Raw genomic sequence first — 22,384 nt, forward strand, 5'->3', positions numbered from 1 at the left:
GATGTTAGTATAAGAGAGCATCTGGATTAGGCTGAACAGAGCACAAGAATCATTTGCACTGTTTTTTTTTGTTTGTTTGTTTGTTTTTGTTAGTGTTTTTTTGTGTGTGTTTTTTTTTTTTTTTTTTTTTTAAGATTGTCTGTCTAGTATCTATGAGGAGGTGTTTATGACCATCTTTTGGCAAACTAGATATATAAAATAGGCCAGATGAGTCACTCCTTAAAAACATTTTTTTTCTTCCTATTGTATATAGAACAAGCTTTGAAATCCTACATTGCTGGGGTTTAAAAGTAAACAGGAGACCTGTTCCCAGTGAGAAAAGCCAGGTATATAGGATGCACTGTAGGATTCAGTTGTGTTTAAGCACCTAACTCCTCAGTGGGCAGTGAGGCCTTATTCACCTCCTCATGGGAACCAGTGAGGAAAAATAAAAAAAAAAGGGTGCAGCTCATTGAAATGTTCATTAGCTTTATTTATAGTTTGTAGCACAGAATTAGGTGGTGCCTTCTTTCAGAACCAAAGCATTATATTTTTAGGTATACATACGCATATACATACAGTACATATCCAGATAGAGAGAAGGTGGTGTACATTCACAATTCTGTTTTTCAGCCCCAAAGAGTTAATCTATTTCTGTTTCTTCTTTTTTCTTTTTTTTTTTTTTTTTTAACTTGCATCTAAGACCCTCTTTCTGTCTTCTGCGTCCAGTTCAAACTGCTTGATAATGCATACAAAATACATGTTGTCTTTCCTGATTGCAGGAAGCATTGTCCAATGATGCCAAGGGGATTGTTCAGCAGCAGAAAAAGATGTCACTGGATGAAATGATACGTGAGACTCAGATATTTATAGATAAAATTAGATTCTTGGTTGATGAGGTAATCCATACAGAAATTCAGATAAATTCATAACTTGATTTTTCATAATACAGTGTGATTAATAAGTTCTGACTTGGTTATCAAGAGTTCTCCTTTGTATATCTGGCCCCAGTTGTTTTGCAATTCGTGGAGCTTTTAACACATTAGGGTAGGAAACAGCGGGCTTAGTGGTATGGAGAGGATGTGGTACAGAGTGTTGGTTGTTGTTTTTAAAAAAAAAAGTCCTGCCCTGGTGGTTTGGAGACAGCCTGCTTTCTGATCTGAATTCGTATTTCTGCTTGTATGGGCATAGTGATTTGGACTAGTTTGAGCTCAAGGGTCTCTTTATTATACTTGACTGTGCAGACACTGTTTAGACATACTATTAAGCCTGAGAATAATAGAAGAACAACAGTACTTGGTCAGGCCAAAATCCAATCAAGTGTTCTTTCTGCAAGCTGTCTGTGCTAGCAAACCAAACAGGGCTATGGATATTCCCGGGCTCAGGGAGTGAGTGGCACAGACTGGCATGGTTTGCATCTTACAGCCAAATTGTCTTCCTTCTCAGAACCTAGTACATCCTAGGCTCCTAATGCATTCTGAGAACAGTCTCTGAGCTGTTCTTTGCTTTGAACCACGCTTAGGCTTTGCTTGGGGAAATGCTCTTCCCTTCAAGGCAGGGCAAGGCTCCATGGAGCATCATCACAAGCAGAATAGATGATGGGATACCAGTGCTTGAGTTTGGCCCTGGTCCTTTTTGTTTTTCTTGTAAAGGTGAAGTTGATAACATTTCCACGGTGGGTACTTTCAGCTTACACAGTTTGTGGGTAAGTGGCTTCCTGAGGTGGTCTTACCTGGATTTTTAGTTGTAATTTCTCCTGAGATGATCTACAGAGTGGGCACTCCTTAATCACCACACAAAGCTCTTTACTTTCGGCTGTGCTTGGGAATGGAAGTTAGGATTGCAAAGCATGAAATGACAGCCTCTTTTATTCAGGGTATATATCTGCCACTTCACAAGAGAGGTGGGGAATCAACTCTTGGTGGGGTGTTTTAACAAAAAATTATGGTGGTGGCTCACAGAAAGAATCCAGTTTTAGTTCAGTATTCCTTGCTGTTTAAAGCCGCAGAATACAGTGCCTGATGTGTTCATCTGGATGCTCAGCAACAACAAGAGAGTTGCATATGCAAGAGTCCCGGCAAAACACATACTCTACTCCCCAGAGGAAGAGCAGAGAGGCAAGGACTGTGGGAAGATTAAAACCCATTTCCTGAAAGTAAGTTTGGGGCATTCTGTGAACACAGGTAATGACTGAGGAGCCCTTGTTATTGAAGTTTCACACAAGGATTGCATTTTACAAGTTTATCTTTGTAATCTACTAAAAATGTGTACATGTTTATATATGCCATCTGGTAATACTTACTTCTCCTATTTATGCTTGTCCTTCTTTAAGTACTGTATTATTGCCAGGCTTTTGGTGTCTGAGTGATTCATTCCTCTACTACTTGTTAGAGCAAGATTATAGCATTGTTTATCTATAGCTATGTAACTAAACAGATAGCAGAGGTGCAGCCTCTTTGCTGGCAAAGACGTCAGAATGCAGCACATGTTGGACTGGGAGGAGACTGGTAAGAGCTCAGCATGCATGCAACTCAGATAGGAAAGGAACCTAGATATTCAGAGCTAACATAGCAACTGATTATGTTTGCTATTTAAAATGTGCCTAGGTTTGTGTAATATTAATCTAAAAATTTGTTATGGTGTTATTCATCTTGAAGGAACATCTTTGTGAATATTACATGCCTACAAAGGCAGAGTGACCAGCAGTGGAATATTACACAGTGGAATTGTTACTATGGCCAAAAAGAAAAGTCTGAACACACCAGGCAATAGCAATGCTGTTTAATGACTTTTTAGTGGTTTTTCACCTGGAGTGGTTGGGAGCACTCCCATAAAGCATAGCTAAAGAGCGGGCAGAAATATCTGAGCTTCTGATAGTTGCTATAGGTGTTTGTTAAGCATGGTGCTATCTGCCTACATAAACCAACAAAACAAACATAATTCATCCTGCAGCCCCTACAATATCAAGAATTACTTTATGAACAGGTATTGCTAAACACTGAGCTAACTGGAACTAGATGTAGTGGGAGAGGAGAGTAAGGAAATATTAGTATTGTTTGTCAAGACCAGTAACATTTTATACCGGAATATGCTTTCTGACCTACCTGATGAGGTAATATTTTAGGAGTATATGGGACTAGCTAGTGGAGACCAGCAAAACTGCATGAAATGTGAAGTGGGCTGAAGTCTGGAAAAAGTAGGATATCAGCTAGCACTGGTATGCTTGCAGCTATCAGCCAGTCTGCAACAACACATGTATAATAATCACTATGCCATTTATGCAGAATTTCAACTAATTACTTGTCTCCCTCCTAAGAAATTCAAGTTTCTTTTGCTGAATGGGCCTCAGGGCCACTCTCTGTGGAGATATTGGTATATTGATATTAGTATATCAATTCAGTGAATGCTTCTTTATTTTTTTAGTCTTCTCTGCCTTCATAGGACTCAGCTTCCAGCCACCCCTCTTTCTAGAGATTGTTGGTAATGGGTGATTTTTTTTTCTTCAGCTACCAGGCAAGCGCCCATTGGGCTGGACCGTGCAGGCAAAGGTGGATGTCTACTTGTGGCTTGGACCTGCCAGCTATGCCCACAGCATCATGGAGAATTTGCCTGTAGGGTATGAAACTGAAGTGCCATCCAACACCGGCTCAGAGCACAGCATAGTGCCCTCACCTGCCTGCCTGCGGTATAAAAGTAAGGCACTCTTTCTTCTCCATAGTAGCAATGTAAGAGGGCTTTTAAGAGCCAGTTAGCCCCAAAAGCTCTAATTCAGAGGGTTGCAAGAACTCTGTTTAAAGTAGTTGCTATAAGAGAATCACAACTCAGCAAATTTTGAATAGAAAAAGTTCATTTTGTTGTCAAGTCCTCAGTCCTGCTGCTGCCACTTTGCAGGTGTCAGGGACAGGAGGCACCTATTTTCTTACACTTTCTCTTCCCTGTGCCATGGGTCTGTCTCCTTGTGATGAGGAGAGAGAAAAACTCCCAGTTAACAACCTTGAAGTAAAGACATTGATTTTAAGTGAATCCAGAAATCTTACACAAACTTCTGAGTGTTTCAGGTGTTTCGGTAGTGAGACAGCACTAGGAACAGTTCCCTTTGTCAGATCTCAGTTGGACGGCAGGTGGTGGATCTTCCCCTCCTGCCTATGTGCTGCATCATTTCTGTGAGGCTGACATTACTGTTTTCTTTGCAATGATGTAGCCACGCACCTCTTCCAGCTGAGAGCCCACATGTATCAGGCAAGGGGGCTCATTGCAGCTGACAGCACTGGACTTTCCGATCCTTTTGCAAAAGTTACTTTCACATCATACTGCCAGACTACAAAGGTAAGTTGCAAAATCCCTTGCAGTAACTGGAAACACAGTTTGGTTGGTTGTTTTTTGGTGAATTAAGCCATGAAAAGGAAAAATATTGTTTTTGTAAGGAGCTGCCTAGCATAAAAAGTTGGCCACCTGCTGTTAAAAGGCAACTCTTGACAGTCCACTTCAAGCAAAGCAAAAGTGTTGGTGTAGCCCACTACTCAGCATGAGGTGCAGTACTTGTTTATTCTAGGTCTTTCAGACATCAGATTCTCTGGGGCTTCTGAGTCTTTGCAGCAAGTGAATTACCTTTCTCTACTTCTTTTTCTATATATTTTCAGTTTGGGCCATTTTCATTGCTTGGTGTGAGGATGAACCCTGCAGTTCTCTTTTCTTATAGGCTGAGTGCAGTGACTGAGCAAAGACTGAAGACCACGTTTATGTGGCTTCTGTAGCCATGCGAGTCAGCACAGCTCTTTGCAGTGGGATTCAGGTCTCAAGGATCACTTCAGAATGGCAAAGTTGAAATAAGCAGAAAACAGAGATGTGAGACTTTCTGCACCCCTTTGCACACTGCAAAAATGTGCCCATAGGAAGTGGTCCCAAATCCTGTGGTGGTTTTACCCAGCTAGGCAGCTGAGCTCTACCACAACCGCTCTCTCACTCCCCCTCCTAAAAGGGGTGAAAATATGATGAAAAGGGCTCAAGGCTTGATATAAGGACAGGGATATCACTCAACAATTATCGTCACAGGCGAAACAGACTCAGCACAGGGATAAATTTGTTACCTATTACTAACAGACTAGAACAGCGAGAATCCAAAAAAACTTAAAACACCTTCCACCTATCCACCCTCTTCCACCTCCTCCCCCTGAGTGGAGCAGGGGAACGGGGGGCTGCAGTGATGGTTTTCACTTCTCACTCTCTCGCCTGCTGTTGTGCAGCAGTTTTTTTTTTTCCCCATTTCTGAACTCTGCTCTCCCAGAGGGACAAACATCGCTTATTGGCTCAGCTCTGGCCAGCAGCAGGTCCCTTTGGAGCCAGACAGAGCTGGCTCTTATCTAACATGGGGCAGCTGCTGGGTGCTGCTGACAGAGGCCACTGCTGCAGCCCACCACTACTAAAACCTTGCCATGTAAACCCAATACACATTTCCCTCAGATATTTTTGGAGGCAAATGGTTGTCTGTGGGCATTGATGGAGCCTATAAAGAGAAAGGGGAACTTTTACCCGTAACGTGAAAACTGATTTTCAGAGGATTTGAGCCTTCTACAACTATCTTAGTGGGGCTTAGGGTTCTGAAACATTGGACACAAGCAAAACATCATTTGGGATGTCACCAGCACCTCCACACTTCCTGATGAAGCACTCCCAATCAAGCAATTTTTAAGTTATTAAACATTTCCTCTCTTTCGTTAGATCATTTCTCAGACGTTGTCCCCCACCTGGAACCAGATGCTGCTCTTCAATGGCATTGTGCTTCATGGGGATGGAAAGGAAATCGCACAGTTCCCCCCAGAGATTGTCATCGAGCTGTATGATGATGATGCAGTGGTAAACTTGAAATCCTTCTTAGTAAAGGCTGTTGCATCTGTCTGTCAGTTTAAAGGCAAAGCTGTGTCACTTAGTAGGCATCAAAAGGAAAATTGCCGAGCAACATGGATAACCTTGATGAATGGAGCTCAGTGCTACAAGGATTTGGAGTTTAATGTCTGAAAACAGTCCTGAGACTCCACCTTTTGTCCTTGAAAAACTGTGGCCCTGTTTTTCTCAAGTGAATACTACTCCCAAAGACTGACTTAGAGCAATTAGAAGCATCTTCTCCCCCACCTTCATTGCACACAACTGTAAATATTGTATCTATGTCTGTAGAGGCATGGATTTATCTCTGGCTTTGCATTTTTCTTTGCTGTTTACCTCAGGAAATTTTGTTGTTGTTGCTGTTTTTCCCCCACAAATATTCTAGACTTTGCATTGTCTTGGCTTCAAATGCATTTGACACTTGTGTTTTTCTTTATTTAGGGTAAAGCAGAATATATTGGGTCTACAGTGGCTGCCCCTGTGGTGAGGCTTGCTGACCAAAAATATGAAACACCTAAACTCTCTTACCACCCAGTGTATTGTGGAAATCTTTCTGGAGGAGATCTTCTTGCTGCATTTGAGCTTTTGGAGGTAAACTAGACCTTCTGGACCATTAGTCTTTACACCATGGGAATTAGTGTGAACTGCAACTGGAGCAGGATCGTTCTGCTGTTGTACCTTGTAGTCACCATGCAGTCTGCATCACTCCTAGTCTATATCCTGCCAGGGGAAGAGACACTGCCGATGTGCAAACAACATCCAGCCTCTCACATCCTCTGTGTGTCATTTGCCCTTCATTTGCCCTGCTCTAAATTCGTCTCTGTTTTAAGAAACAGTGATGAAACTACCATTGCCGTTGCAATGACCTACTCTTTGGACTTAAACAACTTCAAAACTCTCTCAATATTTCTCTGTCCCTCAGAAGAAGAGAGCTGTGTCTAACAATAACTGGATAAGAAAAACCCAGTTTTTAGATACCTATAACATATTAGGAGAAATGTTACACTGGTTTCCCACTGTGAGACAAAAGGCAAATTTGGCATACCTCTGGGGCTAGCCCAGCAGATGCATGAGTAGAGCTTTCAGGCCTCAGCAGTATTTGCAGAGCCACTACTTACAGGAAACTTCTCTGTGCTAAAAAAAAACTATGACAATTTGTTCTGAAATCAGAATTGGTAAAAATGTGGAGCTCTGTGATACATTTTACATATATTCTGAGGATAAAATGGGTTTTTAAGCATGATACAATAATTATGTTCTTGATGAGACCCTGCAATATGACAGCCTGGGGACAGGGACACATAGGGGACCTCATTAGGGTGGATACCTAGGGGTAGAGTCTACTACCTTAACCATAATTTTCCCTCTTTTTTATTGAAATCTTTGTGAACAAAGGGAGTAGTGTATTTTGTTTTGCTGTCTTATGGGACTAGGGAAGCAGCACTACTATTGGGCTATATCCAAATATACCCCTAAGACTTCTCCAGAGAGTTGAAAAGAATTGTAAGTAAAGACCCTGTAGTCCTCCTGTTCATCCTGTATGTTATTCTTTACAGTGACAACACTCCAGAGCATCTCACATGGAAGATCTTAGCAATGTGAACGTGAAAGAAGTTTTCAGGAAAAAATGCATATAAACATCTGTAGGGTTTCAAAGCGCTTCTGGAGCTGTTGTGCCAGTGCTTCCTTCCAAAAACAGGGAATTTGTGAGGGTGGAAATGAATACCTCTAATCACTAATTCATTCTCTTCTTCTAAGCCTATAACCCTTCCTGTGACAAACTGCGCTCAATAACTCTGATCTGCAGGTACCATTTGGTACAGTTGAAGAAGCTGTGTGTGAAAACTGAGCACTCCTTTCTCAAAATGAATGCTGATATGCTGGGTCAGTGCTAGAGGGCTAACCCATTCTTATAATGTAGAATCCTGGAATTTAGAAAAATATTAGACTACAGTCATACAGACTAGTAGATACTAGAAGTCCTGATTTTGCTCAAGGTGGGCTCAAGATTTGCTTTCTTTTCTTTTTTCTTTTTTCTTTTTTCTTTTTTCTTTTTTCTTTTTTCTTTTTTCTTTTTTCTTTTTTCTTTTTTCTTTTTTCTTTTTTCTTTTTTCTTTTTTCCTTTTTCTTTTTTCTTTTTTCCTTTTTCTTTTTTCTTTTTTCTTTTTTCTTTTTTCTTTTTTCTTTCTTTTTCTTTTTTTAATCAAAAGAGAAAAGTCCCTTTGAAAATATACCTTGTCGGTATTCTCCTGTGCTTCTGTATAATAACATTAGATCATTCTTCACCGTTTGTTCTGTGTAGTTTCACTGTGGCCATGAAGCAAAATCCTTGCTGAGTTACACCAATCTAATTCCACTGAAATTAGTGGAATTTCACTGTTTCATACAGAAACACTCAATTTCGTTAGAAGTTGTTAAATGTTGGAAACCAATACATTGCAAGATATTGCAGAATGATTCATTTAATTGCAATATCTAGAAAGAACAAAAGAAGATCCAGGAACTCTTGATCTGATATTGGTCTTCACCATATTTCATGGTCTGTTCAGGTTTTGCTGTCCTTGAGTGCAGGGGACTGTTTCATCAGTTTAATAAAACTCTTCATGAGGCAGTTTTATCCTCAAATGTGAGATCTCTCCAGTCTTCCTCTCCTAAATTGTGTCTTTGGAAAGTAAAGTTTTTCTCATAGCTAGTGGAGCAGTTTAGAAATTATTTTCAAAAGTCACTGTAGCATGCAGATAAACATACTTTGGTTGGTCATCTGTCATCAGTCCCCAAGTCAGATAGCACAATAACATTGGGTACCATGAGAGTCAAATTATACGTGGGGATGTGATATCTTGTATGTGATCTGGTTCAGATGATCTGTGCCTCTCGCTCATTACTAGTTAAAGTTCTTTCATACTAGTTAATCTATTATGGTGTACATTTTTGGAGTGTTTAATGTCAATTAATACAGAGGGAGAAAATGTGAATGTGTATAATTAAATCCAAACAGCTGGATTTTTAGACAGGCTGGTATCGTTCACAAAGTTATGTGTTTCTGTTTGGCTTTTTAAACAGCATCACAGAGGTGGCTGATAGAAACCAGATACATTGGGGAACAACAAAACTAGACCTGAATTTCTGGCCTTAAGTTCCACGAAGTCTATTCACAGAATTGTTTCAGATTCTTACTGATAAGGGGCCATAAACATGTTCCTGTGATTTATTGCTGTTAATTATGTTATTACTAGCATATGCTGCAGGTGCTATGCTAGAAGACACGTTTTCCACCCATCTCCTCATTCACCTACAAAATCCTCAGAACAAATCCCTTCTCCCTAATGCTAATGAAACTCCCACACAACAGTACACAGCTGTAAAGGCAGATGGCCTAGTTAAGAGAAGTGGAAGAGTTCAAGTTTACAGGTCCATTGAGAGCTGTCTCTCAATGCTTCACCTTTCAGCAGTGACAAGTTAGCTCAGGAGCGATGAAGCTTTCCAGAAGGTGTGTTTCCTTTTCCCAGAACCGTATGTGCAGTGCACTTTAGGTGCTCTCTTTTGTGAGAAAGCTAAGGAGAGCTCTGCCTGCAGGCTGAAGCCAACCTTCCTATTGCTGTCTGCTAGCACGGCCTGAGCTTCTGGTAGGAATGGTCATCAGGCCCTGACTTTAACTGCTGTATATAGAAATGCATTAAATCAGGTCAGGCATCAGATCTGCCCTGCATGGGATGAGAAGGTCATAAATGTACTGAAGAGAATTAGGAAGGGACTGGGAAATGAAAGCAGGGAGCTCTCCAACAGAAGGTGAACCAAACTGCAGCAGAGCCTGGAGCATGGCAAGAGGCAAAGAGCAGTGAGATGGTGAAACCTCAGAGCTGTGGTGGAGCATGTTCTGCTCCCACCCACCTGCACGAGGAGCTTGTATACACCTGAGTAAGCTCCTGAATATGGGGCAGGCTTATATGCAGTCACACATGAAGAGCATAAGTGCAGCCTGAAGCAAGATTTTAGTAGCTGGACAGAGAAGATACATCCCTGATGCTGGAGATGTGATTCACAAGTTCTCAACTGCTGACAGCATCCAGTGGTGCAGGACTGCTATTCCCAAATATAATGCAACTGAAGAGCTCTGGCATGTCTGGCTGGCAAATGTACTATTTAACTCATGTGTACTATCTGTTCACCAGCCTTATTTAACTAGAATCAGATCTAGAATTTGTTTGTGAAAGTCTTCCAAGCCGTTTTGTTCAGGATTTTTATTAAATAGAATTACCATGCTTTCTGTTCTTTGTAAATTAAATTACCATGCTTCAATACGTGCATGTCTGTAGGGCAGACTATGTCCTGCTGGGGCAACAGGGACTATTTTTTCAGTAAGGTACATAACCCCAATCTATTGAACACAAAAACACACACTTCCTGCCAAGTGTATTAGCATCACAGCAGGACAGACCACGGTCCAAGTCACATTACACCTGTCTGCTCCATAATGTGTCTTGCAAAACTGCATTAAATTGATGTTCAATACACCATTCACAGATACTTCTGATACAGTTTTTATTCTTCCAAAAACTGTCCTGACCCTTGACTGTTAAATTTTTCAGATTCCTGATTCTGATCCAGACAGACTTCCCCCAGTGGATCCACCAGATGTTTCCCAGATTTACCCAGTCCCAGCCAACATACGACCTGTTTTAAGCAAGTATAGAGTGGAGGTGAGCTACCTAGAGTATTTCCATTTCCAAATCTCTGCTTATTTTATTCTGTTACTGGACTATAAAGTTTTAATTATGTGTGATGATAATCTTAAAATTCTAATCCATAGGAATCATGTAAATATAACATTTGGATCCTAAAATATATGTGATAAGCTCAGATCAAAGTGATTCTCTAAGGTTGGGCAAGTGAGGCAGTGCTTCCACCTGAGACCAGCAGAGGCTACGTGTCAGTCCTGGCCTTCAGGGAAGGGCCTGCCCCCATGGCAGAGTGAGGTTGAGGGACCTGCCTCCGCTCATGTGTTCTCAGTGCAGCCCAGGGAGATGGCTGCAGGAGATGGATACCTTCCCCTTGTAGCTGACCTCACTGGAGGCGATGTTCAGCATTGTCTGTCTCCCAGATGTTTTTTTGGAGGGTCCCAAATTTCAGCCAACCAATGTCTCCTGTCTGCTTGCAAACGGCTGCACTTTCTCTGCCCACTTTGTGCAACTGATGTTTCTCTGCCCACCACAGGTCCTGTTCTGGGGTGTTCGAGAGCTGAAGAAAGTCCAGCTTCTTTCTGTAGATCGCCCCCAAGTTTTCATTGAATGTGCAGGGAAAGGAGTGAAATCCTCTGTCATCCAGAGCTACAAGAAAAATCCCAATTTCAACGTCCTTGCAGATTGGTTTGAAGTGGTGTGTACAGTATGCTACTTCTTGCCTACCCATTCTCTGTTTAGGCTAGGCAAGGTGTTAATTACTAATTTCCTTCTTCCTGTCAAAAAATTTCTCCTGTGTCTTGAGTAAATACTATGGGACATCAATTCTTATTTGAAAAGCTAATGGTCTGAAGATGTTTTAAAAGACTTCTGTTACAGATGTATGATAAAAGAAGGTGACGTTCCTCATGCCATGTCCCAAGTAGGCAAAGAAATATGTTGCAACCAGGTTTTTACCAATAGGCTGGAACTGGTTGCCAAATAACAGGGCTGTTTTTAGATTATTTTTTTTCCTCATGTCTCATTTTGTAAGGTAAGGTTCGGTTTCCTTTATTTTCTTTCAATTCTCTGAATTTCCCCTAGAGTGTTACTGGGCTATTAAGAAGATCGATCATTTCTGGCTCATGAGGTCTGGACCTTTTCACATTGTAACCCTTGCTGTTATGGACTGGTAATTTAATTATTACCTGTTTCCTGGGTTATGAGGGCTATTAGTTTCACTGGACAAAGGCCAACATCAGAAAAAAAGAATCCATCTGATTTGCTCTACTTGGCAACATTAACAGAGGTGAAATTTCATTTTTAAGTCAAAAGAATATCGAAACCTTAACCTGGATACTGAATCACAATAACTAGAGCATTTTAAAGTTCCGTTGTATGCTACATGTCCAAAGGGAAGTTTTACTCTTTAAACTCATTCTATAAACATGAAACCACCCAGTATTCATGTCCCATGGTTGGACAAACTGAGGCAGGTAGGATTAATAGCCTTGGGTAAAGCAGTGGTGGCACTAATGCTCACAGCCTCCAGCACTGTGTTCATTCCCTCTGAATGTTCCTGATTCTCCCAGTTTGCCCTAATAAGATGGGCTTGCCTATGTCAGCGTGGGACTGAACTCAGCTACACTGTCCCTATGGTCCATTCTGTATTCTTAAAGAAAAGGCTTTTTCCAGACTTTTTGGAAACTTGTGGCCAGAACTGCGTTGCCTGTGTATTCATTTTGCATTTGAGTCTGTAAATAGCCGGGGAGGGGAAGGGAGGGAAAGTTATCGGTCTCATTGCTGTGCATGACAAAAATTCAAAATGTGATCTAAATTCTCTAGCAATTCTCATGCTGCTGTCTGTCCTCCTGCACTAGGAACTGCCTGAAAATGAACTCCTGCATCCACCACTAAGCATCTGTGTAGTTGACTGGAGAGCATTTGGGAGGAGCACTCTTGTTGGAACACACACCATCAATTGCCTTAAGCAATTCCTATGTAAGGAACAGCTGGGTCCTCAAGCTACACCAAGAAGAGTAGACATTGTAGAATCAGAGAAAGGTAATTGGGGAATCCTGACCCCAAATAGAAAGATAAAGCACTGTTTTGTGAAAACAGTGAAGCAACTGCTCAGAGGCTTCACACTAGGTACATGATTAGAAGATCTGTTTTATAGTGTTGAGCATAGGGTCAAACCCTTAGTGATATGATTGTCACCAAATGTGATGGATGACAGCATTTCTGGTAAAATCTACCTAAGTTGCAAAGTTTTAATTTCAGCTTCGCCTGAGCCATCCCAGCCTGCAGACTTATCCCAGGAAGAACCTATTTTAGCTGATCACATCTACGCTGAGGTGGAGCAGGGTAGATGTACCGTGATAGAGCCAGAACCAGTTCCCACAACACTTCCTGCTGCTGAACCAGAGCACTCCACCTCTGAACCAGTGAAAGATGGAAAACAGAAGGTGGGCATAGCTGAAACTGCCAGCTAACTGTCTGTTGCAGTCTTGTAGACTGTAGCCCTTCCTTATAAATGGTAATCTCTTATTTGCATGTTAGATGTTGTAGCAGTAAGAGGGCTATTTTCCAGATAACAGCTTACTGAAGGTTCTGGGTACTGGTGGTAATACCCACACCCTCACTGGCCCTTTAGAGGGCTTGTTAGCAATACTGCTTTGACCCCACATAATGTCATTAATTCCATTAATAGACACTGCTGTTTTTTTCCTTCTGTGCTTGATGTTCATCCCATGGACAAGCACTACTGATGTAGTAGAATTTTTGCTCCTCTTGGCTTTGAATGATCTACTTAATTACAAAATAATTACTATGTATGACTGTTTCAAAGTTCGTGGCATTTAGGCATGGATGAAAGTCACATTGTGTTAGATGCTCTATAAACATTGAGCAAAAAGTCTGTTTTCAAAATATCTTACAGTTGAAGTATTAAACTGGTGTCTATGTGTGAGTATAAAGAGACAGAAAAGCACAAAACAAGGCAAAACTGGTCAGCATGGCACTTACTGTACAGTACATACTCTAGAATATGCACATTATTTTTTTTTGGGTGCACACATTCTTCCTTTCTCTGTGGTTTCTGCCATCATGATCACTGTTTTATTAACAACAGTAAACATAAAGAAGGACACAGCACTGAAATTCATTTCAGAAGTTCTTTCTGCAGTCGCATAAAGCAGGTTTCTTTAACCCTTGATGTTTCAACAGTTAGATGATTCCAGCATCCTTCTTACTTGGGGGGTCAAGGAAAATGCAGGGATGTCTTACGCCTAGATGTACACACCCATTTGGATCTTTGATTGGTTATGGAACAATTTAAATATATGACTGCAAAGGATAGTAAGAAAAGATTCCTAGAGAGAACCTTGTAATTTAACTGTGTGTTTCATATTAATTATCATCCCCACTCCCTATTTCTGTCTGTGTTCCTGTCTCCCCAGCCAAACAGTGTGAGGGTGTAGGATGAAACATACTATTTAACAAGGGCCTAGTCTTCTTAAACAAGAATAAAGCTACATTTGCTGCATGAGCAGGTCATTTTTGGGTTCAGATTTTAGTTTATGTTTTTGTTTTCTTTTGCTTGTTTGTTTAATGAAGAAAACTGCTGAATTGCAGCAACTCTTCCTTCTTCCAAAAGGCAATAAATAATAACGGGAGTTCTAAAAAAATACGTATGAACTTGAATGGGAGAAATCCATTTGTACCTGGATGCTTATATCCCTTAAATCTACACAAAGAAATAGGTAATAATGTTTTACCTATTGCTTCGTGGTTGCTTCATGGTTGATGAAGTGTCTTGGAATAAAAGACAGAGACAGTAATTTGTCTTGCAATTTATTTATCTTTTGGAGGTTGAGATTTTGTCCATATACATCTGGTCATGCTTGATGTCATGAGTAAGGTGATTAATTTGAATCAGTGCTAGAGCTCAAAAGTGTTTTCTTCATGCTTTGGTAGGATAGGAAAAAATCCGTCCAACGGTCAACAAAGAGGAGAAAAAGAACGATTGCAGATGAATCAGCTGAGAATGTTATTGACTGGTGGTCAAAATATTATGCTTCTGTGCTCAAAATGCAAAAAGTAAGTCACCCAGTAGCCCCAAACTCACATTAATAAGAAATGTTGTAAAGCTGTATGTACTTCTGAATGATTATTTTTTGGTATTACATTCATACCATACTGAAGAGTTTGTCAATTATTCCCCCCCCCCTTTTTTTTTTTAAAGGTGAAAGATATTTTTCCCAGTGATGGAAAAACTGAAGACCGTAAGTAAATTATTTGCATTTTTTATTATTTTGTGTTACTAATACTTTTCTTCTCTACTATTTTACTTTTAAACATTAATATCTGAACATAATTCTGCTGGCACAGGGAGTTCTTACCTCTACAGCTGTTCAGATGTTGGGTAGGTTAAAATTTCACAGGCACTTTTGGGTTAGTGTGATTTTTTTTTGTCATTCCAGTCTCATGCACAAGGATTTTTAATGTCAAAATAATAATGATAGAAAGTAAAGATTATCCTCATCTCATGTTACATTTGTAACAGGTTCAGAAGAAGGAGCTTCTCTCAATTTTGAACCCAGTTCAGGATCAATGACATAGGAACAGATTCTGCTGGAAGAGTCCATAATCCTGTGTTTCTTACATAGCTGTTAAGCTTTGGTCCTTGATTAGGTTCAAGGGGAAAATATTTTCTAAAAAAAAAAATCCTAAAAGAACTAGCCATAAGCAGGCAGTGTGTATTTATATATATATATATATATATTTATATTTATATATATATATACAGCACAAAGAAAACAGTCCACGGCTTAATAAGTTCCCCCTTAGTCAAACAGCTCTAGAAATTATTTTTGACAAATGTGGCTGCTTGAGCAGACTGACAAAGAAAACAAATGCTCACTGTTTGCACAGAGCTGTTATTCAAAATTAAACTACACCATCTTGCCATGCCAGGCCTGACTGCAATTCACCAGTGATTGAAGTGATTTCTGTTTTTAAGAGGGTATTTTTTTTACAGCAATCCAGATTGCTCAAGATTGATGACATGGCCTAAATGTCAGATGCTATCATTCTTGAAATAGCAGCTGACAGTGTTTCAGTGATCATCAGTGCAGCTGAGAGATGAGGCAGAGATCAGTTTCGAAGTGGAATTCACTTTTCCAGATGGAAGAAATATTTGGATAGAAAACATTCCACAAAGATGTGATGTTCACTTACAATTAGATTTTTACTTGATATGTTGACGTGCATCTATCTGCTGTCCAGGCAGTTGTGTGGCATATTGTTTTTTGACTGATGGCTCAAGACCATATAGATTCTCTTTTGATAGTTCTTGTTACAAATTTTAACCTATGATGAAAAGCATTATACATATAGGAAAGCACTCAAATAATATGTACATATATATGCAGTTCTCACTATTGAGTAGCAGTGGTATCAGGCACATATGAATGACTCCAAAACTGAAAGTAAAGTGAACTCAAAATCCAGACTTCAGCCCAAGAACTGAACTATATCAGTGCCAGATTTGAGGGCTCATCCTCTCTTTGTTCAGATATTCCCTCTTGTTATTTGGAGTCCAGCTCAATGTTGGGCAGATGCCTTCTGCCATTTTTCATACTTCTGGGCCTTCCCAAGGTGAGATATGCTATTTTGTGATGCCTTTAAGCAGAGAAAGGCTTGGATCACTTGTTATCTGAAGTACCAGTCAGCCTAAATAGCAACTTCAGTTTTAAATGTTACGTGAAAGGTGTTAAGACCTGTTGGTTCACATCTGGGAGGAGTGAGAGAGAAAGCAAAAGGACATTTGGGGAGGTGACAAGCAGGGAAAGAGTGATAGAGGATGCCATCACACCTGGTCCACCAAGATCGTCATGAAGACTATCAGACACTGACAGGATGAAATGCCACCTCACTGTCTGGGAGGAATGGTGGGAAAAGAGGGGACCCTATGCTTGGTAGCAGAAGCATGAATGGAGAAAGAGCAAGTGGTAATCTTTACAACGTATTTTGCATCCTTATCTGAAACATTTGATATGCATTGCTGACCAAAAACCTACATGATGTTGTGAAATCTCTGCAGATAAGCAGACTTCTGGCCACATTGCATTGATCATAGAAGAGGAGCCAGACAAAAGGAAGGATAAGACATTTAAAAGGAAACTGCAAGAAACGACTCCAAACCTAGCAACACTGCAGGTAAGAAAGAAGTTAAGTCCAAGAGGTAATTCAGTTGTTCAGTCTACTCAAAGCTTAACCTCAGGGGCTGAGTTTAGCAATACCCTCCTTCTATTTATTTTAAACACTTTGAAATTGATATCACACACACAATAATAGTGATTCTGAACATAAGCATGGAGGGCCCAGAGAACACCCAGGGTCTTGTAGGATGGATGTGGCCCACTTGCCCTTAGACCTTCAGATACCAATATAAATGCACATAGAGAGCCTTAAGTGAAAATTCAGTTTTGGTGCTCACCTGTGCGTCATTGAATTGCTACCCTGAAGTAATTCATTGTGAATATCAAACTCCTTTCTTTCCCTCTCTTCTCTGTTTTACTGGTTTTATTTTGTTGGAGTTTAGTTAATCAAATGTATCTCTACAACATGAGGACACTTTAACTAGCCAATTCAGTTAATTCTTTTAATAGTTTGGCTTAAGAATATCTTTTGTGAAATGATACCAGCACAAAAAAGTGAATGATAAGGGGCGGGGGGGGGGGGGGGGGGGGGGGGGCGGGGGATTAATATCATATTGGTAATGTTAAATCCTATTAAAAATTAGTTCAAAAAGAGCATGGAAAATATTACTGTAATTGTCAGTGCATCCTACCAGCTAGGGAGGTAATATTCAGCTTGTGTTAGATTTGGCTGGCTAAGGATAGAAGGAATTCAGAGAAAACATAATGGGTCATGCCAAAAAGACAGGAGAGATGAGGAAGTGTGAAAAGATTAGGACTATTTGGATAAGGTTGTAGCTGGATAAAGGGGAATTTGAAACTGCTATTTCCAATTTTTAAGAGATGGCATTAAACTAGACCCTTTTCTTTCACGCTGAATAGCACTTCATAAATTACAGGTGAAGAGTTCATGGGGAAAAAATGTCCTTTTAAAAATGCTTTGGTCTTTTTACCTATCCTAAAGCTCTGTCCCCAAAGCAGTTCACTGTTGTCTGCTTTGCTGTCATGCTTTGATACATTAACATAGCTGTTAAAATGCATCAATACATCAAAGGCATGTTGCAGAGAGGAAGCAGTTGTAAAGAACAGCACATCCACAGTTTTTCTCCCACACTAGTGCTTATAAATGTTCATTCTGGATCTTCAAGAGCCTCTTTTACCCATTGCATTAACGAACTGTTCCAGTCCTTGGGAAGGACTTTTGTTAAGAACAAAGCTGTTCCTGTTTTGAGTTGGGAATTAACTTTTTTCCCCCTCAAGGAGTTTTGCAAAACCTTAGTTTTATTAAAATCTGTATTTTGAGTCAGTGGATTTCAAGTCATCCTGTAATAAAAAAGTTGCTATAAATATATTCACTGCACTACAAAAAAATAAGCATTCTCCTATTTTCAAAGATTTATGAAGGAGACTTGGAGAGTGAATTTAATAACTTTGAGGACTGGGTGAAAACTTTCCATCTCTTAAGAGGAAAATCTAATGACGAAGTTCATGGTGACTCTGAAGACAGAATAATAGGAAAATTTAAGGTGAGCTCTAATATTAACATACAGTCTCTAAATTATTACCCACTTTTCATGCATATTTCAGGTATACTAAAGATGAAAGAAAAAGACACTAACAGTTTGTTGTAAATAGAATTATCTCTTATCGGATCCAGTCATATTTTTCTTTTCCCCTTACCCAATAGATGAAAGCAGCATCCAGCACCAGCTGTTCACTGTTGATTTGAAACAAGGAATTTCAAAAAAAAAAAATTAAATCACAGAAGGGGAATAAGAGCTATATTATGTTGGTCAGATTCCACTAATGCAACTTCTATTGCTACACTATCAGTTACACCAACTTATATGTAATTCTGAGTAGTTTAACTGGAGGCCTTTCCTTTTGGAAAAAAATGTACCGTTAGGCAATCTGAAAATGAAGTTCAAAGCCTGAATAATATTAGTAGGATTTCAAGCACTTTGTACTTCAGAAAAACTGATTAAACTCATTGATACTTCTGTTAGTTTGCAATGCAAATTTCTGTTCAAATGACTTGCCGATTGCTTTCAGGCAGCATGAGCTACTCAGCAGCATGAATCAATATTGGTTTATATGAGTAGTGCAGTGGCTTCAAAAACATACAGCAAGATGGGTTCCAGCCACACTGCTGTGAAACTAGCTCCCTGAAATTATCATTTTACAAATATGTAGTTAAGAGCAAAATACTGTTTTTAGAATATTAATACCAATAAAACTAGAATTAGAGTACCTGCAAGTCTTTGTCTTTAAATAATAAAATGGATAGCCAACAGCATGTGAATATTTCTTGCAACCATCTAGATGCTGTCCCTGGAGGTATTTAAGAGACACGTGGATGTGGCACTAAGGGACATGGCCTACTCATGGGACTCAGTAGGTCAGGTTGATGGTTGGACGTGATGATCTTCAAGGTCTTTCCAACCTAGAAGGTTCTGTGATTCTGTGGTTCTATGGTACCATGTTACAGACCAAAACCGTTTTAACAGGTGATGTTTAACATGCTGACTCCTGTGTTTCCTTTGAGTGGTACCACAAAATGTGTTGTATATATGTATGTGCTGCAGTGCAGGCTGTATGAGTGATGTTTTGCTTGCATTCAGAGGTTTGTTTCTATACTGTACTTGATCTATTTTTGAGGGAAATAAAAGACAGTATTTTACCAGGGGTCCTTCTGCATATACCCATGTCCTGAGGGTGGCGGCTTGCTGGATGGAGGGCAGCCCCGCATCCTGCAAGGGATACCACCGAACCACTCCGTCAATGTCCTCATCAGGGTTTATATTGTGGCAGTAAGTAGAAAGCTGACTTTTTAACCTTGAAATAAGTGAGACACTGCTTTTCAACTTGGTTTACTTCCAGTATCTTTTCAGCGAAGCTTCTGGAAATCCTCATCCACATAGTAAATTTTTTTTTTTGTATTTCGGTTAGCATTTCATGTTGTAGAAAAGTGTGCTCTGAATAGAAAACATTACACATTCCTCATGATAAGCCACAAGACAGGATAATCGCTTTACTTCTTAGGACGGAAGGGGCTAGAAATATAACTAATACACCACAGACAACCTCTTCCAGTCATATGTAAATGCAGTAAGTTTTAATCAGTAGAGTTCTTTCAAAATTACACACCAACACAGACTTCACACTGAGGGAGAACTGGGAGAATATTTTGTGAGGGCTGTGAATTGGATGTGATCAAAGCCGTAGATGTTGTGGATAAGGAATGGGGTTGAAAAAGAGATAGAAATACAGAGGACAAGATAATGAGGGAATGCAATGTGAGAAGTGAAAGAGATACGTGAAGCAGGTATTTCAGAGTTGCAGGAGATCTAAGAAGGAAAGAATGTCATACAAAGAGATAATGACAAACAAAACTGAAGACAAGAGTAGGAGGAGGTTACTTTATTTCCTGACTATAAAAGCTTCCATTTCTTCTAAATGTAATCTGAGGATCTGGTTTGCGTTGTCCAAGGACCTGGTCCACTTTTTTTTATGGAAACGTTTCCTGAATCCAGCATGTACTAGTGCAGATAGCTTCTTCCTCTGCATTGAACAGGCTGAGAGCGTTGAGGTTGTTCAGCCTGGAGAAGAGAAGGATCTGGAGAAACCTTATGGCAGCCTTCCATTACTTAAAAGGGCCAACAGGAAAGCTGGGGAGGGACTCTTTGTCATGGAGTGAAGTGACAGGGCAAGGGGTAATGGCTTTAAGCTAAAATACGGTAGATTTAGATTAGATATAAGGAAGAAATTCTTGACTTTGAGGGTGGTGAGGCATTAGCACATGTTGCCCAGAGAAGCTGTGGGTGCCCCATCCCTGGAGGTATTTAAGGCCGGGTGAGATGGGGCTTTGGGCAGCTTGGTCTGGTGGGAGGCGTCCCTGCCCATGGCATGAGGGTTGGAACTGGGTGATCTTTAAGGTCCCTTCCAACCCAAACCAGTATGATTCCGTGATGTTTATCACTCTTCTGCTTATCTCTTTTCCCATCTTAGCAGTGGTGGGATGGTGCTTCCATCTGCTTCACCTTTGGAAATCCTTCTCTCCTCCAGACAGTCTTTTCCCAACAGCCTGTGAAGCCAAATGTCACATTTTGTATTACTTAAGGCAAACAAAGCCCCTCACTTCCAGAACACCCAGGACCAGGCAGGGAACCCACAGACCTGTGCTGTGACCATACTACATTTAAGCAGGCTTCCTGAGGACACAGAAATCTTTCTTCCTAACAGGCATTTAACCTCAGCCCAGCTGATCCAGATGGCAAGTCAGATCCCTACATTGTACTGAGACTGGGCAACACAGAAATTAAAGACAGGGAAAACTACATCCCCAAGCAGCTAAACCCAGTATTTGGAAGGTCAGTAATGTCTTCTTTTTGTTTTCAGTGTTGTTTTTTTTTCCTGCTTTGTCCCTTGCCACCACTTTTGCTGTTACTATTGCAAAGTGTTTGTTATACAGGCTGATGTCTGCCTGCCCGGATGTTGTATGATTCTGTTGATTAAAATGTTAAAAATTGTTATCACCCTGTATGACTACAAATTATTTAATTTTCATACCAGTCAAAACACATCCTGAAATGCAATCTGTGAGAGGCTTTATGGAATGATGCATGAGAGGAAATGAAGCAATAAATGATCTTGTCTGTGCAAATTAGTACAACTGTCAAGTTTAAAGTGAAATAAACATTAGCACAGTAAAGTGTTATTTCAAAATCTGTTTCCATTTCAGGTTGAACAGAATGCCAAATAAATCTCATGGTTATAGGATTAAGCCAAAAAAAATTTAATGCCCCCCCCAGTCTTTTGAATGTGGGAGACAGATGCAAGCTCTCAGAAAACATCACATTTGTGTTATTAAGGTGTTAAACTTGTTTAATGTTGTTAATTCTAATAACTATGATTTTCTTACAGTATTTTCCTCTGTTTTAAGACATATGAAAGTGTTTTGAATTGGGATGGAGTAGATCTAGCAGAACAGAAAGACAGAGAAAGTATACTATATTGGACTGAAAACCCGTTAGGCAAGAATCCTGTCTGCAACAGCAGAGACTTAAAACAGTGTGGGGAGAAAAGACAAGAGTAGAGTGGTCCCTCCATAGCACACCATCTCAGTGTGATTGAAGCTCTTTAGTAGAGGTTGCAACTGAGCTATCATTGTGATAAACCCTGAAGATTACAGATGCATACAGATAGAATGGGAAATTGGTACTATATTTGATTTAGATAAGGTAGGAACTGGCTGTTCATTTGGATAGTCCTTGCAGTTGCTGCCAATGGCAACAGTGGGGTGACTGACCCAGCAACTCTTTTCCAGTTTAGCATCAGTCATGGCAACCACCTTTCCCCATCCTTGCAGCCCTGGTCAGCACAGTACCACCAACACCACAGCAGTCCCAGCTTTCCCAAATTGCTCTCTTGTCTGAAACCTGCTTTGCTCTTGCTACAAAATTAGACTTTGGCCATTTTGAGAAGAAGGACAAAACTCATCCTTCAGAAGATGAAGATCAGTTTTGCCTGTGCTTTGGAAAAATCTGGAGCCAGTTATGTGCTGATGAGGATGTTCTCTCTTTCATCAATTTATCAAAGCTCTTTTAAGGTCACTCTCAGATTTTCAGCTTCCCTAAACATCTCATGACAATGATTTTTATCCCT

At 40.2% G+C, this 22,384-nt stretch overlaps 1 protein-coding gene across 1 annotated transcript in view; it reads left to right on the top strand.

The window, feature by feature from the left end:
• The window catches only part of FER1L6 (fer-1 like family member 6), a 65,156-nt gene that overhangs the window by 27,036 nt on the left and 15,736 nt on the right, over nt 1-22,384 (top strand). The window contains 16 exon segments of the mRNA XM_032181162.1: nt 762-878; nt 1,982-2,134; nt 3,486-3,672; nt 4,181-4,305; nt 5,698-5,832; nt 6,301-6,450; nt 10,449-10,559; nt 11,074-11,235; nt 12,398-12,581; nt 12,801-12,985; nt 14,496-14,618; nt 14,764-14,803; nt 16,624-16,739; nt 18,115-18,246; nt 19,405-19,530; nt 20,963-21,090. Coding sequence (XP_032037053.1) covers nt 762-878; nt 1,982-2,134; nt 3,486-3,672; nt 4,181-4,305; nt 5,698-5,832; nt 6,301-6,450; nt 10,449-10,559; nt 11,074-11,235; nt 12,398-12,581; nt 12,801-12,985; nt 14,496-14,618; nt 14,764-14,803; nt 16,624-16,739; nt 18,115-18,246; nt 19,405-19,530; nt 20,963-21,090 — 2,174 coding nt within the window.

This window comes from Aythya fuligula, chromosome 2, assembly GCF_009819795.1.
Source record: "Aythya fuligula isolate bAytFul2 chromosome 2, bAytFul2.pri, whole genome shotgun sequence".
Classification (NCBI taxonomy): domain Eukaryota; kingdom Metazoa; phylum Chordata; class Aves; order Anseriformes; family Anatidae; genus Aythya; species Aythya fuligula.